General features: G+C 40.0%; 2 protein-coding genes across 3 annotated transcripts in view; one reads left to right on the forward strand and one right to left on the reverse strand.

Moving 5' to 3' along the window:
- Positions 1-3,544: 3,544 nt before the first annotated feature.
- On the reverse strand, positions 3,545-9,588 carry LOC146979382 (leptin receptor overlapping transcript-like 1). The gene is made up of 4 exons (XM_085789231.1): positions 9,451-9,588; positions 7,466-7,541; positions 6,012-6,198; positions 3,545-4,090 (listed from the first exon to the last, which is right to left on the reverse strand). The coding sequence occupies exons 1-4, from the start codon at positions 9,464-9,466 to the stop codon at positions 3,974-3,976; spliced, it is 396 nt and encodes a 131-aa protein (XP_085645357.1). The 5' UTR covers positions 9,467-9,588; the 3' UTR covers positions 3,545-3,973.
- A 1,196-nt stretch (positions 9,589-10,784) lies between these two features.
- Positions 10,785-12,908, forward strand: part of srp72 (signal recognition particle 72) — a 14,381-nt gene continuing 12,257 nt past the window's right edge. For both annotated transcript variants that reach the window (XM_085789228.1, XM_085789229.1), the window contains exons 1-2: positions 10,785-10,899; positions 12,705-12,825. In XM_085789228.1, coding sequence (XP_085645354.1) covers positions 10,800-10,899; positions 12,705-12,825 — 221 coding nt within the window. In that variant the 5' untranslated portion in view covers positions 10,785-10,799. The remainder of the gene's footprint in view (positions 10,900-12,704; positions 12,826-12,908) is intronic.

The raw sequence follows: 12,908 nt of genomic DNA on the forward strand, positions 1-12,908 counted from the left end.
TGAGGATCACACTGAACTGACACGGACAGAGCAGCGGTGACACTTCCTGCCAGCAGAGGGAGACAAAACCAAGGTCTGATCTCTCATCTCCTCCTTTATTATTTACTTTGATCAAATCTATAAATTCAGTATTGTTTTTTCTTTTTTTTGGGAAGTTGATGTATCACTGAAATGACAACCTTCACTCCTCATGTTCTATTTAGTTGTATTTTTCTGTTTAATAGTCACACTGTCAGGTCCAGGTGACTTGACAGAGCAACAGATGCCAGTAACTTCGCTGCCAGTTAAAGATGCAAATACAGACTGTTGGTTGAACAAAACTGTCATCAATGATTAGATCTGATCCTAATGTTTGATACAATTAAAGGACAGCTATTAAAAAATATTGTAATTTAGATTTAGTCTGAGAATTCAAAATGACAAATTTGGTCAAATTTAGAATAAAATGATCAGATTTATAAACTCCAATCTGAGCAGACTTTGTACGTAGTTTCATGCCGTCTTCCTCTTATTGGTGCAAATGATAAAAAGTGAAGCTCCCTTGACTGAAACTAAATGACAGGATGAGGCAGCAGCTTATTTCCTGAGGTGTGTGTATGTGTGTGTGTGATGTAGTGAACAGTCGAAGGAGAGGATGTTCAAAAATGGCGTTTATTTAAAAAAAGAAAACCCACCATGCTGACTTCTGCCTCGTTATAACACAAAAGTTTGTAGATAGAAAATGGCGTTGTTGGACATTGACACAAAGCGTCCCGTTAAAATAAATAAATACAATATATCCTCCTCCTCGTTGTTCATCTTTTAAAACACAAATGTAACATCTGTCCTCACACAGAAACAGAGAGATTACCCATCCCACAGCTACACACCCGGCTCCGTCACATGATCACACTACAAAACAGGAAAAGTCAAACAACTGTTGACAAAAATCGCTTACGTTCACGCCTCGGAAAACACAACATGGAGTCACCTGACCCGTCCTCCCCGTCCGCCGGAGGGTAAATCTACTGTTGGAGCGTTTTTTTTTTCTTCTTTAAATTCAAAGTGGTGTCACATAATAACATGCACAGGTCAAGTCAGTAGTTTCTGTTTTTTTTTTTGTTCTGTTTAGTTGTTTTTTTTATGTGAAGAGCAAAGCAGCCGTAACTGTGGTGCTTTTGAATACAATCAAAGCCTTCACTGAGGTTTATGAGTTCAGAGCGCAGGAGGAGCGTTGAAGACGATGAGCTGTCAGTTTATAACCAGAGACAATCGCTCCGAACGATTCCTCGTCTTTCATTTCTGCAGGAAATACTGAAACGTGTGTGTTTGACATAAGACATCAACTGTCTTTCTTAATAAACTGCGTCTTTTTTTGTGTGTAAAATGTCACTTTAAAGGAACAGGAGGACATTTTTGGTAAAAGACTCATTAGTTTTTCTAATTAGTCAGATGAGAAGACGCTGGAGCGAGGAGGTGATGAGCTGAACATCTGGACTGGTCGCTGGGAAAAGTTTAAAATCATCTTTTAACATCTGAAAATGTCAATTAACATGCAAATACATGTTTTATAAGGAGTCGTGTGCAGTTCATCCAGTAGTTTAAAATCACAAAATGCTGTTTTAACATTTTCTTTGTGTCCAGATTAAACACACGAGATAAATAATGTTAATTGTTTTCTCCCGTTTGTGTGTCCATCACCTCGTGGCTCCAGCTTCATATGTAACAGACTTTACCAAACTGTTCAACTTTTCCTTTCAAGCAAAATTTACAAATTGGAAATCGGTGGTAAAAAATACCTTCAAGGCAGATCTATAGAGACATAATGACTAATCACTTCATTTATCAAAATAATACTAATCTAGTAAATATTTTGGTAATCAATTAATCATTTAAGACATTTTTCCAAGCAACACTGTCAGAAAATCTGATTCCTTCACTTTCTCAAATGTGACAATTTGCTATGGTTTGTTTATTTGGGCTGTTTTCTGATTAATCATTTAGAAAATAAAAAATAACTGGCAGATAATGACGATTATAATCATTAGCTGCTGCTCTAAATGAGTAAAACTATTTACAAATTAAGGGGGGGAAAAAAAATGTAATAAAATGCTAACTTTTATCTTCCAGAGAGCAACATTTTCAAACAGCGCCACCCACAGAGGAGAAAATAAAACAACAGAATCGACACATAAAAGGACAAAAACTCAACTCCCCAGCCCACACACACACACACCAGTGCTTAAACGAGGCAGCAGATGCTTAATTCCTTGTTTAGCTTCCACTAATGCAGTTAAACACAACAGCAAAACCAAGAGCTGATCCCAGAGCTGTGACACGTCGTTACACAAACCAACAGAGACATTTCCTTCACAGAGAAAAAAAACAAAACGTCAAAATGAAATAGAAAACATTTTAACGACGACTTTAACTTGTTTTTCTATCCTGGGAAAATGCTGGTGTGAGGAAATGCGACAACATACTGTATGTGTGTGTGAGTGTGTGTGTGTACGTACTAAATCTGGACCTAATGTGCTTCGTCAACACCGAGCAAAGTGTGTGGGTTGTTTTACATTAAAGGAGTCAGAACAAAGCGGTCACATTTAAAAGCTTACAGGCTGTTAGAGGCCTTGTTTATAAGTAGCCCAGGTTCTTACTGAAGCTTGGCTGCTTGTCCTCGAGTTAATCCTACGCTAACTGGCGGCTACTTCAGGCTTCTTTTTTTTTTTTGTCATGCTTTGCTTTCCTGACCTGGCGAGGCGAGTCTTATCATCCCATACGTACGGTGAGGTAAAGTTAGAGCTATTAGACGCTAAACGACACGGTGAATAAGCAGCAGCCGCCCGCCTGCATCCAGTTGGCACCGGGGGAAATCACAGAGTCAGTTTAATTTGATCTCTGCTGCGGTGGCGGTCACGGCGTTCGAATGAAAATCCTCCAGAGTTGAGTTGAGTTGAGAGGAAACATTCAAACAAACAAACAAAAAAACGCTTCTGAAAAACTACCTCCTTGTTTTCGTTCGATGAGAAACAGAAACAAAAAATTTTAAATCACATTTACACATTTAAAATGGTCTGAAAGGTGTGTGTGTGTGTGTGTGTGTGTGTGTGTGTGGTTGGAGTACTTTCACAAACACACACCATTGATCTTCTGGACTTGTTTCACAGCTTAAGTGATTTTTCTTTTCTTTTCTTTTCTTTTTTTTTTTAACATGACGACGACATCTCATCTGTCACCTCTATCCTATCGGCTAACGGTGATAAAAGCCCAAATGAAAATGGAGCTGAAATCTGAGCGCAGAGCCTTTCCTTCAGTTTTCTGCTGGAGACGACAAACACACACACACACGCACACAACCTGCTGTGTGTGTGTGCTGCTCGTATAGAAACAACAACAAAAAAAGCTTATTCACATCATTTGCAGAGTAACAGGAGAAAAACTAAACAAACAACAAAAAAAACAAAAAAACAAGGAGGCCAGACAACCTTGACTCTGTCCTCTTGGTCAGATTAGATCCTCTTAGACATTCAATTGGATTTTTCTTTTTCTTTTTTTCTCTTTTTATCCCAATGTATTTCCACAGGTAACACAAGCAGTTGTTCACCGTCGCCTGGGTTACAACAACGCTCGAGATCAATCGATCAAAGCCGACACACAGATGGAGGAGAAAACAACAGAGGTCAGAGAGCAAAACTTCAAATGAGGACAAAAAAAAAAAATCCAACTGAAAGTCAGCAGCTTCGATCCCGCTAGTGTCGGTTCATACGATCAGATGCAGGCGGTAAAAAAAACAAAAAAAAAGAAAGAAAAACAAAGTATTGCACTGGTTTGGTGTGAGTCTATCGATGGGCGGTCATCATATAAATAACAACAACAAGAAACCAAACAGTAATACCATAATAATAATAATAATAATAATGCTAATAAAAACAGTTCAGACTAAGGTCCCCCTCCCCCCCTCCCCGTGTCCCGTCCCCTCCGTCCCGCTGCTGTTTTACCACTGCTGCCAACTGAAGTCGTCGTTGGATCCAAAGACGAGGAAGAAGCCCAGGATGGTGGCGAAGATGACTACGTTACCCGTTAGCACGAGCGCACACGCCCCCCAGGCGATCTGTGGGAAACAACACCAACAACATGAATTATTCACTCGCTCATTTTATAATATTTAGGTCAAACTCCGGTGGTGTCGAACAAAAACAGTTTTCACAGATTCATGTCTTAACTCGGCGTTAACTACACCCACAGGGGAAACACTGGTCGTGTCCTGGGTGTTGTAATGGAAAATAACCCATATTAATCATGATTGTGATATGTGGTACTTAGTTAATTCCTGTGAAGACAGACAGCAGAGAGTTTCACTCAGGACAGGTTAAAGGGTGAGAGCCAGAGAGGCTCCCACGACAGAGTGTCCTGTGGAAATTTACAAGGGATTGTTGTGTCCTGGTGGTGAGGCTAGGCAGAACCACCGGAGGTGTCATATTTTGTCTATTGGTGTGTGTTTGGGAACTATAAAGATAGTGAGCCTGAGAACATCTTCAGTTCACTCACCCACTGACCGTGTGCTGTTCAGTTGTACGTGTGTGACTCCATTCATGAATGTTGCAAACTTAAAGCAGAAGTAAGCGATATTTTTGTGTTAATATAAGTCTTAAATAGTTATATCTTCCGACAGCAATCACTTACATAGAGTGTTTGGACCGAAACACGGGTCTGTCAGTCACTCTGCTCTGCTCTGAGCCGAGGAGAAAACTTTTCTCGTATCCTACAAGTTTTATCCAATGAGGAGAGAGAACGGCATGAAGGGCTGTGTGTGCAGCCAAGGGATGCGCCTGAATGTGGTGACGTAGGGACGAGGACCAATAGATCCATGACGAGGGCGGGGACTGCTAACTCCATCGGCTGACAAGACGTTATGGTGCGTTCAAGGCAGCCCGTAACTCGTGTTGTTGTGTTGCTGTGTGTTTCGACCTGTGAAGTCATACCAGTTCGATCTGGTACGAGTTCACGGGTCGGAAGTTACGAGTGGCCGTTATAGTGACTTTCACAGGTAAAACAGGTCGGAGTGGGTTGCCTCGAACGCTACAAAGTCGTAAGTCGTGACTTGAAGCTGTAATTTACGGTTTCAAAAGCCTGCCTGGAACGCAGCATTAGCCAAAACGACCGGATCGCTTACTTCTGCTTTAACATCAGATGTTTTTTTGTGATAATTTTTTATTGGATTTTTTTCATTTTTTGCTAAAGAGAACTGAGATGTGGCAGGCAATAAATATGCAACAACAAAAAAATAAAAACATAGATTAATCGTAAAGCAAAAAGAAAAGAAGATGACAACAATTACTGATAGAGATATTGTTAACAATAATAGAAATCATAAATCAACACTTAAACATAACTAACATAAGATGTTGATGTTGATTTATAAATAAATAGAATATTTCCAGTTCAAAGTTGATTTTTAAATTGTATGTTTTACATTTACAGTCATTTATATTTATCTTGTTGGCTGATTTTGTTAAACACTGGAAGTAAATTTTGTATTTTGTAGCTTTAAAGTATTTTAAAATGCAGCTAATGTTCTCTACGATTATATCTAGGATGATCGATCCGTAAAAGAGGGAAACTTACATGTGATACATCTGGAGGACATCAGTGCAATGTGTCTAAATTATGAATGATACTGAGGTTTAAAACAATTCTGGTTTAAAGAACAAAACATAATGTTCAATGAGTCAGAAGAAGAGCAGACACAGTGGAAATAAATGTGTGAGTGTGACCAGCACAGTGAAAGTGAAAGCCACATTTGAGGTTTGAGGTTGATCCGACACTCGGCGCTTAGTGTTGTGAAAAATGACGGTTAAAGTGACAAAATAAGACGTGAAGTTCCAGTTTTTTTTATGCTGTGAATGTGAATTCTTTCATAACGTGTGATGATTGATGATGATGATAATAATAACACCCAATATTTACTTCCTTCACTTAAAAAACTATTGTTTGTTGTTGTTGTGATGAACTTGCGCCCACATCTGACTTACAACTTCAGCTCTTGCGAAGACGATGGGCAGGCCGAAGGCTGAGATGACGATGCCCGTCGTGAGGAAGATGGCGAGCTCTTTGCAGGCGTTACTGGCCGAGTCTGTGTCGTCGACCACCCTCCGCGAGATGCAGTACGGGATGGGAGACAGGATGTAGAAGAAGAGGAGGAACAAAGGCCAGTATTTGCTGCACAGATGGGAAAAAAGAAAGTGAGAAAATACCCACATGTGAACTTACTGAAGCATGTTTCCAGTTCCTGTGGCCACTTTATCGATAAAAAGCTGAAAGTGGCTGATATTATCAATCACTTATTGCTTTTCTAGCTGCCTTCTTCCTTCCTCTCCCAGACGCTGTCATTTAGTTTCCCGATAATGGCTGAGAGCAAAATGAGATTAGATTACAAGAGCCAGATCTTTCAGCCGAGCTCATCGCCCCACATGCAGCGGCTGAAAAACCATGTCACAGCTGATTTGAATAAGCAAGTCAGCTGCATCCAACTACAGCCGAGTGGTGTAGCGTGCAGCAAATTTCACGACACCAAGCTTCTTTTTTTAACCTATAATCTTTAGTTACACCATTTTGAAATGATAATGATGACAAATGTTGAGTTTCATTTTATGTCCATCTTTTTCATCTCTCTTTGATGTCCACATGTTTGCTCTTTCAGCTTTTCCCTTCTTACCCCTGATGACATTGGAAGTTCTGAATTAACCTGCATTTTTTAAAATCTTACATACATTTATTTTGTTTAGTTTTGGTCGTTTATTCCAACCACTTATCTTGGCCTTACATTTTTTTTTGTTAATGTCCCTCTCCAATAAAAGAAGTAAAGTAAGTTTGAGCTCCACAGGCCCCTTGCTGCTGGGAGGAAAGTGTCTCTGAGTGAGTTCACCTCAAATCTCTGCAAATCACACATTGTGATGAGGAAACATGAAACTTGTGAATCAGCTCCTTCGCCTCAGGCAGATTTCTAATCTAAACTGCTTTAAAAATTGCAATTTGTTGATGTTTGTCTGTCTTGTTGTATTGTTTTATAGCTGTCACTGTATCCAAGAACAATTTCCTTTCTAATCTAATTCCAACACTACTGCTCACTGTAGAGAATTTACGTTTCAATGGAACCGGGTCAAGTGTTTTGTGTTTAAATATTGCATTATTTTTAGATTATTGATTTTTGAATGAATGACAACAATGTGGAAAACACACATCTGACAGAAAATGTTATTGAAATTGATTATATTTATGTTGGATCAGATCTTTCACAGGACAGGAGACTGTTCACATGGTTTTAAAGCTCTAAACCTGTGATGGGATCACCCGAGGTTCACCTGAGTGCCAAGTGTGAGCAGTGTCCTTCACACAAACATGTACACACACAAACACACACTGACAGGTTCAAATGGTGTGTGTGTTTTTGTTGGTGTGTGCGATGGATGGTGGTGGTGGTACTTACTCGTACACAGGGAGGGCACATCCTAGCATGAGGAACATGAGGCCAACGGCCCCTCCAAAGGACAGGCTGATGAGAGCTGCAACAGACACACAGAGTTTTGATGATGAAAATTATTTTCTTTTAAGCTGAGGAATAATGCAAATACTAAAGGGACAATGAGGAGTTTCAGACAGCGAAGTGTTTTTCACACTACATTTCCCATGAGCCTCCGCGCGCACTGTGAAATTCGGCACAAGACGGACGAAAGGAATAAAGGAAAAAAAGAATTTCCAAAAATGTGGAAAAGGAATACAAAATGTTTTCATTAATCAAGAACGAAAGTCGGAGGTTCAAAGACGATCAGATACCGTCGTAGTTCCGACCATAAACAGCGATCCAGTGGTGTTATTCCCATGACCCGTCGGGCAGCGTCCGGGCAACCGAAACTTGGAAATGCTGGGCGAGTCGACCACTAAATAATATCAAAATAACAATAAAGACAAAATGAGATATATTTATCGAAAATGGACCCATTAACAACTGTGGGTAATGTAGATTCATCCACATTAATATGAGACTCTTTTTAACCAAAAGGGTTCTCTTTAAGCCACATAATTACTATGAGTACGACTACTGAATACATTATGGTCTTGCATTGGTTTGGTCTTGTCTTGGTCTCAGGTTTCCCACTCTTCTCACAAAATCATTTTCCATGACTTTTCCAGGACATTTTCAACTGCTACGGTATAGACATGTTATTACGCCGTACCCTAATACATCCCCCATCCCATTCATGCTTTGAAGTGAACAGTTGACCCTTATTTTATACATGATTGTTTCTATGTTTATTCCCCAGAAATCTGACTTAAAGATGAGCACCCTATGCTCGTGGTCCATGTTTTCCCATATGCTGTGTTGTAAACTGTTTTCTTGTCTGTATACAGCATCTATTGTGCGTCTGTCTGCCCGTCCTGGGTGAGGGATCCCTCCTCTGTTGCTCACCCTGAGGTTTCTCCAACTTTTTCCCTGTTAAAAGGGTTTTCTTAAGGGGTTTTTCCTCAGTTGATGTGAAGGACTAAGGGCAGAGGATGTTGTCATGATGCTGTGTAAAGCCTTTTGAGACAAACCGTTTGTAAAAAAGGAGTACATAAATAAAATTGCCTTGCCTTGCCAATACTTTTAACACTATTAAGTCAAAGTCTCTAGTTTTATCACTAGGCACTTATTTGGTAGCTGATGTCAGGATGTGATCAATTATTTTCCAAGGCAACTCAAGTTTTTCCAGGACATGTGACCTTTTATTTGCCATTTTCCATGTGTTTTCCATGACTGCACAATTGGTTAACCATTTTCCAGGTTTCTACAACACTAACGTTACACCAGACCCTTCACAGCCCCATCATCATCATCATCATCATCACCAGCAGCAGCATCAGTAGCATCAGGGCCCCTCTGGTCACCGTGGCTACCATGTGATGAATCAGCTGGTTTCATGTGTTAACCAGCAGCTTCATAAACAGCGTGAACCTTGTTATTGAGCATTCGAACTGGAACGTTGAGGATTCGAACTGGAACGTTAAAAAACTGACACAACCCCGCGTGCTCGACCGTTATAACGGCAGTTTAATCCACCTGCAGCACGCGCAGCATCTCAATCAGCAGGCAGCTAGCGGCGGCGTTAGCATTATAACGGTTAATAACTAACTACTACGTTGTTGACGCTACTGAACGGGAATCACGTTAAATACGGTCTAATCACACAAAGTTTAATGTTGTCCGAGTAAATTGAATATGTGTGTACTTGTGTTGATAGAGCTGCTGGTCAAAATACTGCAAGTTAATGAGCTAATGCTAACGGTTCTGTTGGCCCGTTGGCTCGCTCGCTCACTCGCGCTGGACGTGGTAAAAACGCGACCGTTAAAATCTGGGATATTTTAAATTAAATTGTATTTGGACGCTTTGTTAAAAAAAATTATGCAAACAAAATAAAAGTGTTAAGTGCTAACCTTTAATCCCGGCCATTTCTCCTGGACAAAAGCTCGCCTCACAGCCGTGGTGGATGTATGACAACAGTGAGTGAGCGGCCCCCTCCCCGGTTCACACAGCCCGAGTCCGACTCCGAACCACCAACAGCCCCGCTGCCTTCAGGTGCTACCGGGAAAGTCGTAATTACAACCTCTTCAGACAGAAACACACTGTTACTACCATAGGTTACTACTAGTAATAATGTTAGTGTTAATTATGTTGTACAAAATACACCATTTGATATTCTTCCTGTGTCAAGGTAACTAGTAGTTTAATGTATAACGTTAAAGCTATTTTCTGTAACTATTGCCACACTACTACTAATTAAATGACTACTACAATTTACGAACTGTTATCTGTTTTTATTTTAATATTATATTAAATGTAAAATGGATAGATGATGATACAGTGAATTATGTGTATTTCCATCTCAAATGTAGTTGAGCATATTGCTTGCCAAATACATAAAGAGAAATAGCAATAAGTTAACTTATGTAATTAAATATTACTTTTTACTCTACTTTTTATTTCATGATATTAAAAAAAGAATAGAAAAAAACTGTTACAGCGGTATGCTCACAAAGTAGGGCATCTCTCTATTTTTACATTGCTGAATAATGTGGAGAGTCTGCATCGATTGTAACGGGTGCTCAGATTTTCCTTTTTTTTAAATTGGACTGTGAATGCATCATTCGTCTGCGCCACTGCTCTCTAAAAACATTTATTTGGAAATTCTTAACTTTTCATTCAAATTAGTACAATGTCGTGGATGATCACAGACAATTGTTTTTTTATATTTTAATTTAGTTTAAAATTAAAAAAAAAAAAAAAAAAAAACTCTCGTTAAAGGTGTACAGAAAAGAAAATTGAATTTGAGCCCACTCTGGGTCATAAAATTAGTGTAATAACTCATCTATCAGACGATGTAGGCCAAACTTTGTGCAAAATTCTATTTTTGAGTAAATCCGGGATGAAAGTGTGTATTTTAGTGTAGTTTTTTTTTTGGCATCGGATAATGCAGGCGCACGGATTATACGTCAGCCTGTACACGATTCACCAGCCACTGATATTGGATCCGTAATCCGTCATTCAAACGTCTGAGACACGCACACACACACGGAGCTCGGGCTCGCCCCAAACTTTGAATATCCCGCCCGCTCGAAAACGACCAATCAAATTCATTTTCCTTACTCGGGTAAACTCGTGTTGCAGCTCGTGACAACTCGGCGCGACAAACGGGACAAACGGCCATTTCTGTACACCTTTAACCCGGGTGTGTTTACCTTCTTCTTCTTCCGCCGATCGGACAGGATCCATCCATTCAGCCAAGATGGCGAGCGGAGGGGCGTCCGTGGCTTCGCTGTGGACCGAAGTGAACCGCTGTGGGCAGAATGGAGATTTCACAAGAGCCCTGAAAGCTCTGACAAAAAGTAAGGGAGCATGTCTTGTTAGCGTTACCGTCAAACAGAGCCGGAGCCGCGGTTTAACCAGCGGGCGGACGGGGCCTCTCTTCTCCCCGGGGCTCCGGCTAGCTGCTAGCTGTTAGCATGTGGCTAAGCTAACGCCCGTTAGACAGCTGCTTGTCAGACGTCACAAACATCAACCAGACATTTGTTTATCAAACTATTGTTCATAATAGTGCACATATAGGGCGTGGCTATAATTCAGGATAGGTTTTTGATGTTTTATTTGATTTAATTAGATGATATTTCGCTCCAGAAACGTGCCGTCCTCCCCCTGATGACTGACGTGTCCCTGTAGCCGTGTAGCCGTGTATCGGCTCAGCCAGCTGTTTGCACTGTGGTAGAAACGTGTAAACGACTCTTTCTTTATTGACATTTTTCCAGAAACTGAAGTTAACCTGTTTCTGTTAATGTGACAAAATGAAGTTGGCTTTCGATTTGACTGTTCAACTGAATTTAAATCTCAGTGCTGAGCGACTGGTTCTGCGTTTTTGTACCACTGATTGAAAAAGGGGTTACATAGGTCAGGTAAAGACTCTTTGAAGTCCCTTTTTTAGATTTATAAAGCCTTACTGTTCTTGTGACAACACAAACAAATAATATTTTACTCCTCCTTCCCCCCACATCAGATGAGGTCCAGATTTAATGGCCACCCAAATTTTGACCTGTAAATCTGGTCCACACAATCCAAGGGAAAATGAGGTTTGTGTAAAACTTAGTTTCAGATCTGTGATACTTTCATTTCATAGGTGTTAATCCAAAAAAAAGGCACTTTTTAGGATTTTTTTCTGACTAGACCACATCAAGATAAACAGTTGCTATGCATCGACTTGGAAAAGTCTGCACCAGATCAACATGTTGAGACTTTCAGTCAGCTGTTTGCAGCACTGGGGGAAATGCCTGTAAATGACTTTGTTGATAATTTTTTCCAGACACTGAAGTTAACCCGAATGTGACAAAATGAATTTGGCTTTTGATTTTACTGTTAAACTGAACTTAAATCTCAGTGCTGAACGCCCAGTTCTGCGATTTTGTACTACTTAATGAAAAGGTGCTAGACATTAGTCAGGTAAACTTTTAGATTTGTAAAACCTTTATTGTGCTTGTGGCAACATAAAATGTTGTTTTACTCCTCCTTTCCCCCACATCAGACCAGGTCCAGATCTAAAGCCACTTAATTTTGACCTGTAAATCTGGTCTGCCTTATTCGAGGATTGTGGAAAATTTAGTTTCAGATACCCTCATTTTATAGGCGTTAATCAAAAAAAAAAACTTTTGATTGTTTCCCATCTAGACCACATCAATCCTGGTCTAGATGAAAACGGTTCAGTGCATAGACTTGGGAGTGATAAGACTTTTGACATGCAACCGTCTAATTTTGAATTTTCAACTGAAGAGTTCCAGTCCTTGAACTCGCGTGTTCGTTTGATGAATGAAGTACGCAGGACACGTTCAATTACAAAATTTTCCAAAATGTATTTATAAAAGAAACAACTAGAAAAAGAGATTGTGTACAGAGCTCCGGACCGGGCTAAGTTTCCCTGACCAACATGCCTTCTTCAGGATACAACATCATGGCTGTCTATAGGTTTTACAAATGACAAATGTGCATATTAACATTGATTGGGATGTCTTTGCACCTTTCCACAACAGTGAGTGGTACAAAATCACCTAAGCTGCTAAATCTTAAGTTACAGTTTACTGTGTTCAGAAAAATGTGTTTTTTTGTTATTCATTGCTTTGCAACGTGTGTGTTTTGTTTTCTTCCACAGTTTTGCATGAAAACAGAGACGATGTGACGGCCCTCCACTGTAAAATAGTTTGCCTTGTTCAGAACGGCAGCTTCAAAGAGGCTCTGAATGTGATGAACACTCACTCGAAGGTGCTCAGCAGGTAAACGACAAACTCTGATTTACTTTGACTTTATCTTCAACTGCAGAAGATAAGAAGCTGACCTCAAAGTTAGGGTAACACTT

This window comes from Trachurus japonicus, chromosome 10 (genome assembly GCF_045865225.1).
Source record: "Trachurus japonicus isolate A0001 chromosome 10, Traja_1.0".
In the NCBI taxonomy this organism is placed as follows: domain Eukaryota; kingdom Metazoa; phylum Chordata; class Actinopteri; order Carangiformes; family Carangidae; genus Trachurus; species Trachurus japonicus.

What these genes read in the sequence shown, in the direction of transcription:
- LOC146979382 (XM_085789231.1), bottom strand. An exon ending in TGTGCCCTCCCTGTGTACGA is followed by an intron (nt 6,199 to 7,465) that starts GTAAGTACCACC and finishes CCATCTGTGCAG; the next exon opens with CAAATACTGGCCTTTGTTCC. An exon ending in TCTTCGCAAGAGCTGAAGTT is followed by an intron (nt 4,091 to 6,011) that starts GTAAGTCAGATG and finishes TGTTTCCCACAG; the next exon opens with ATCGCCTGGGGGGCGTGTGC.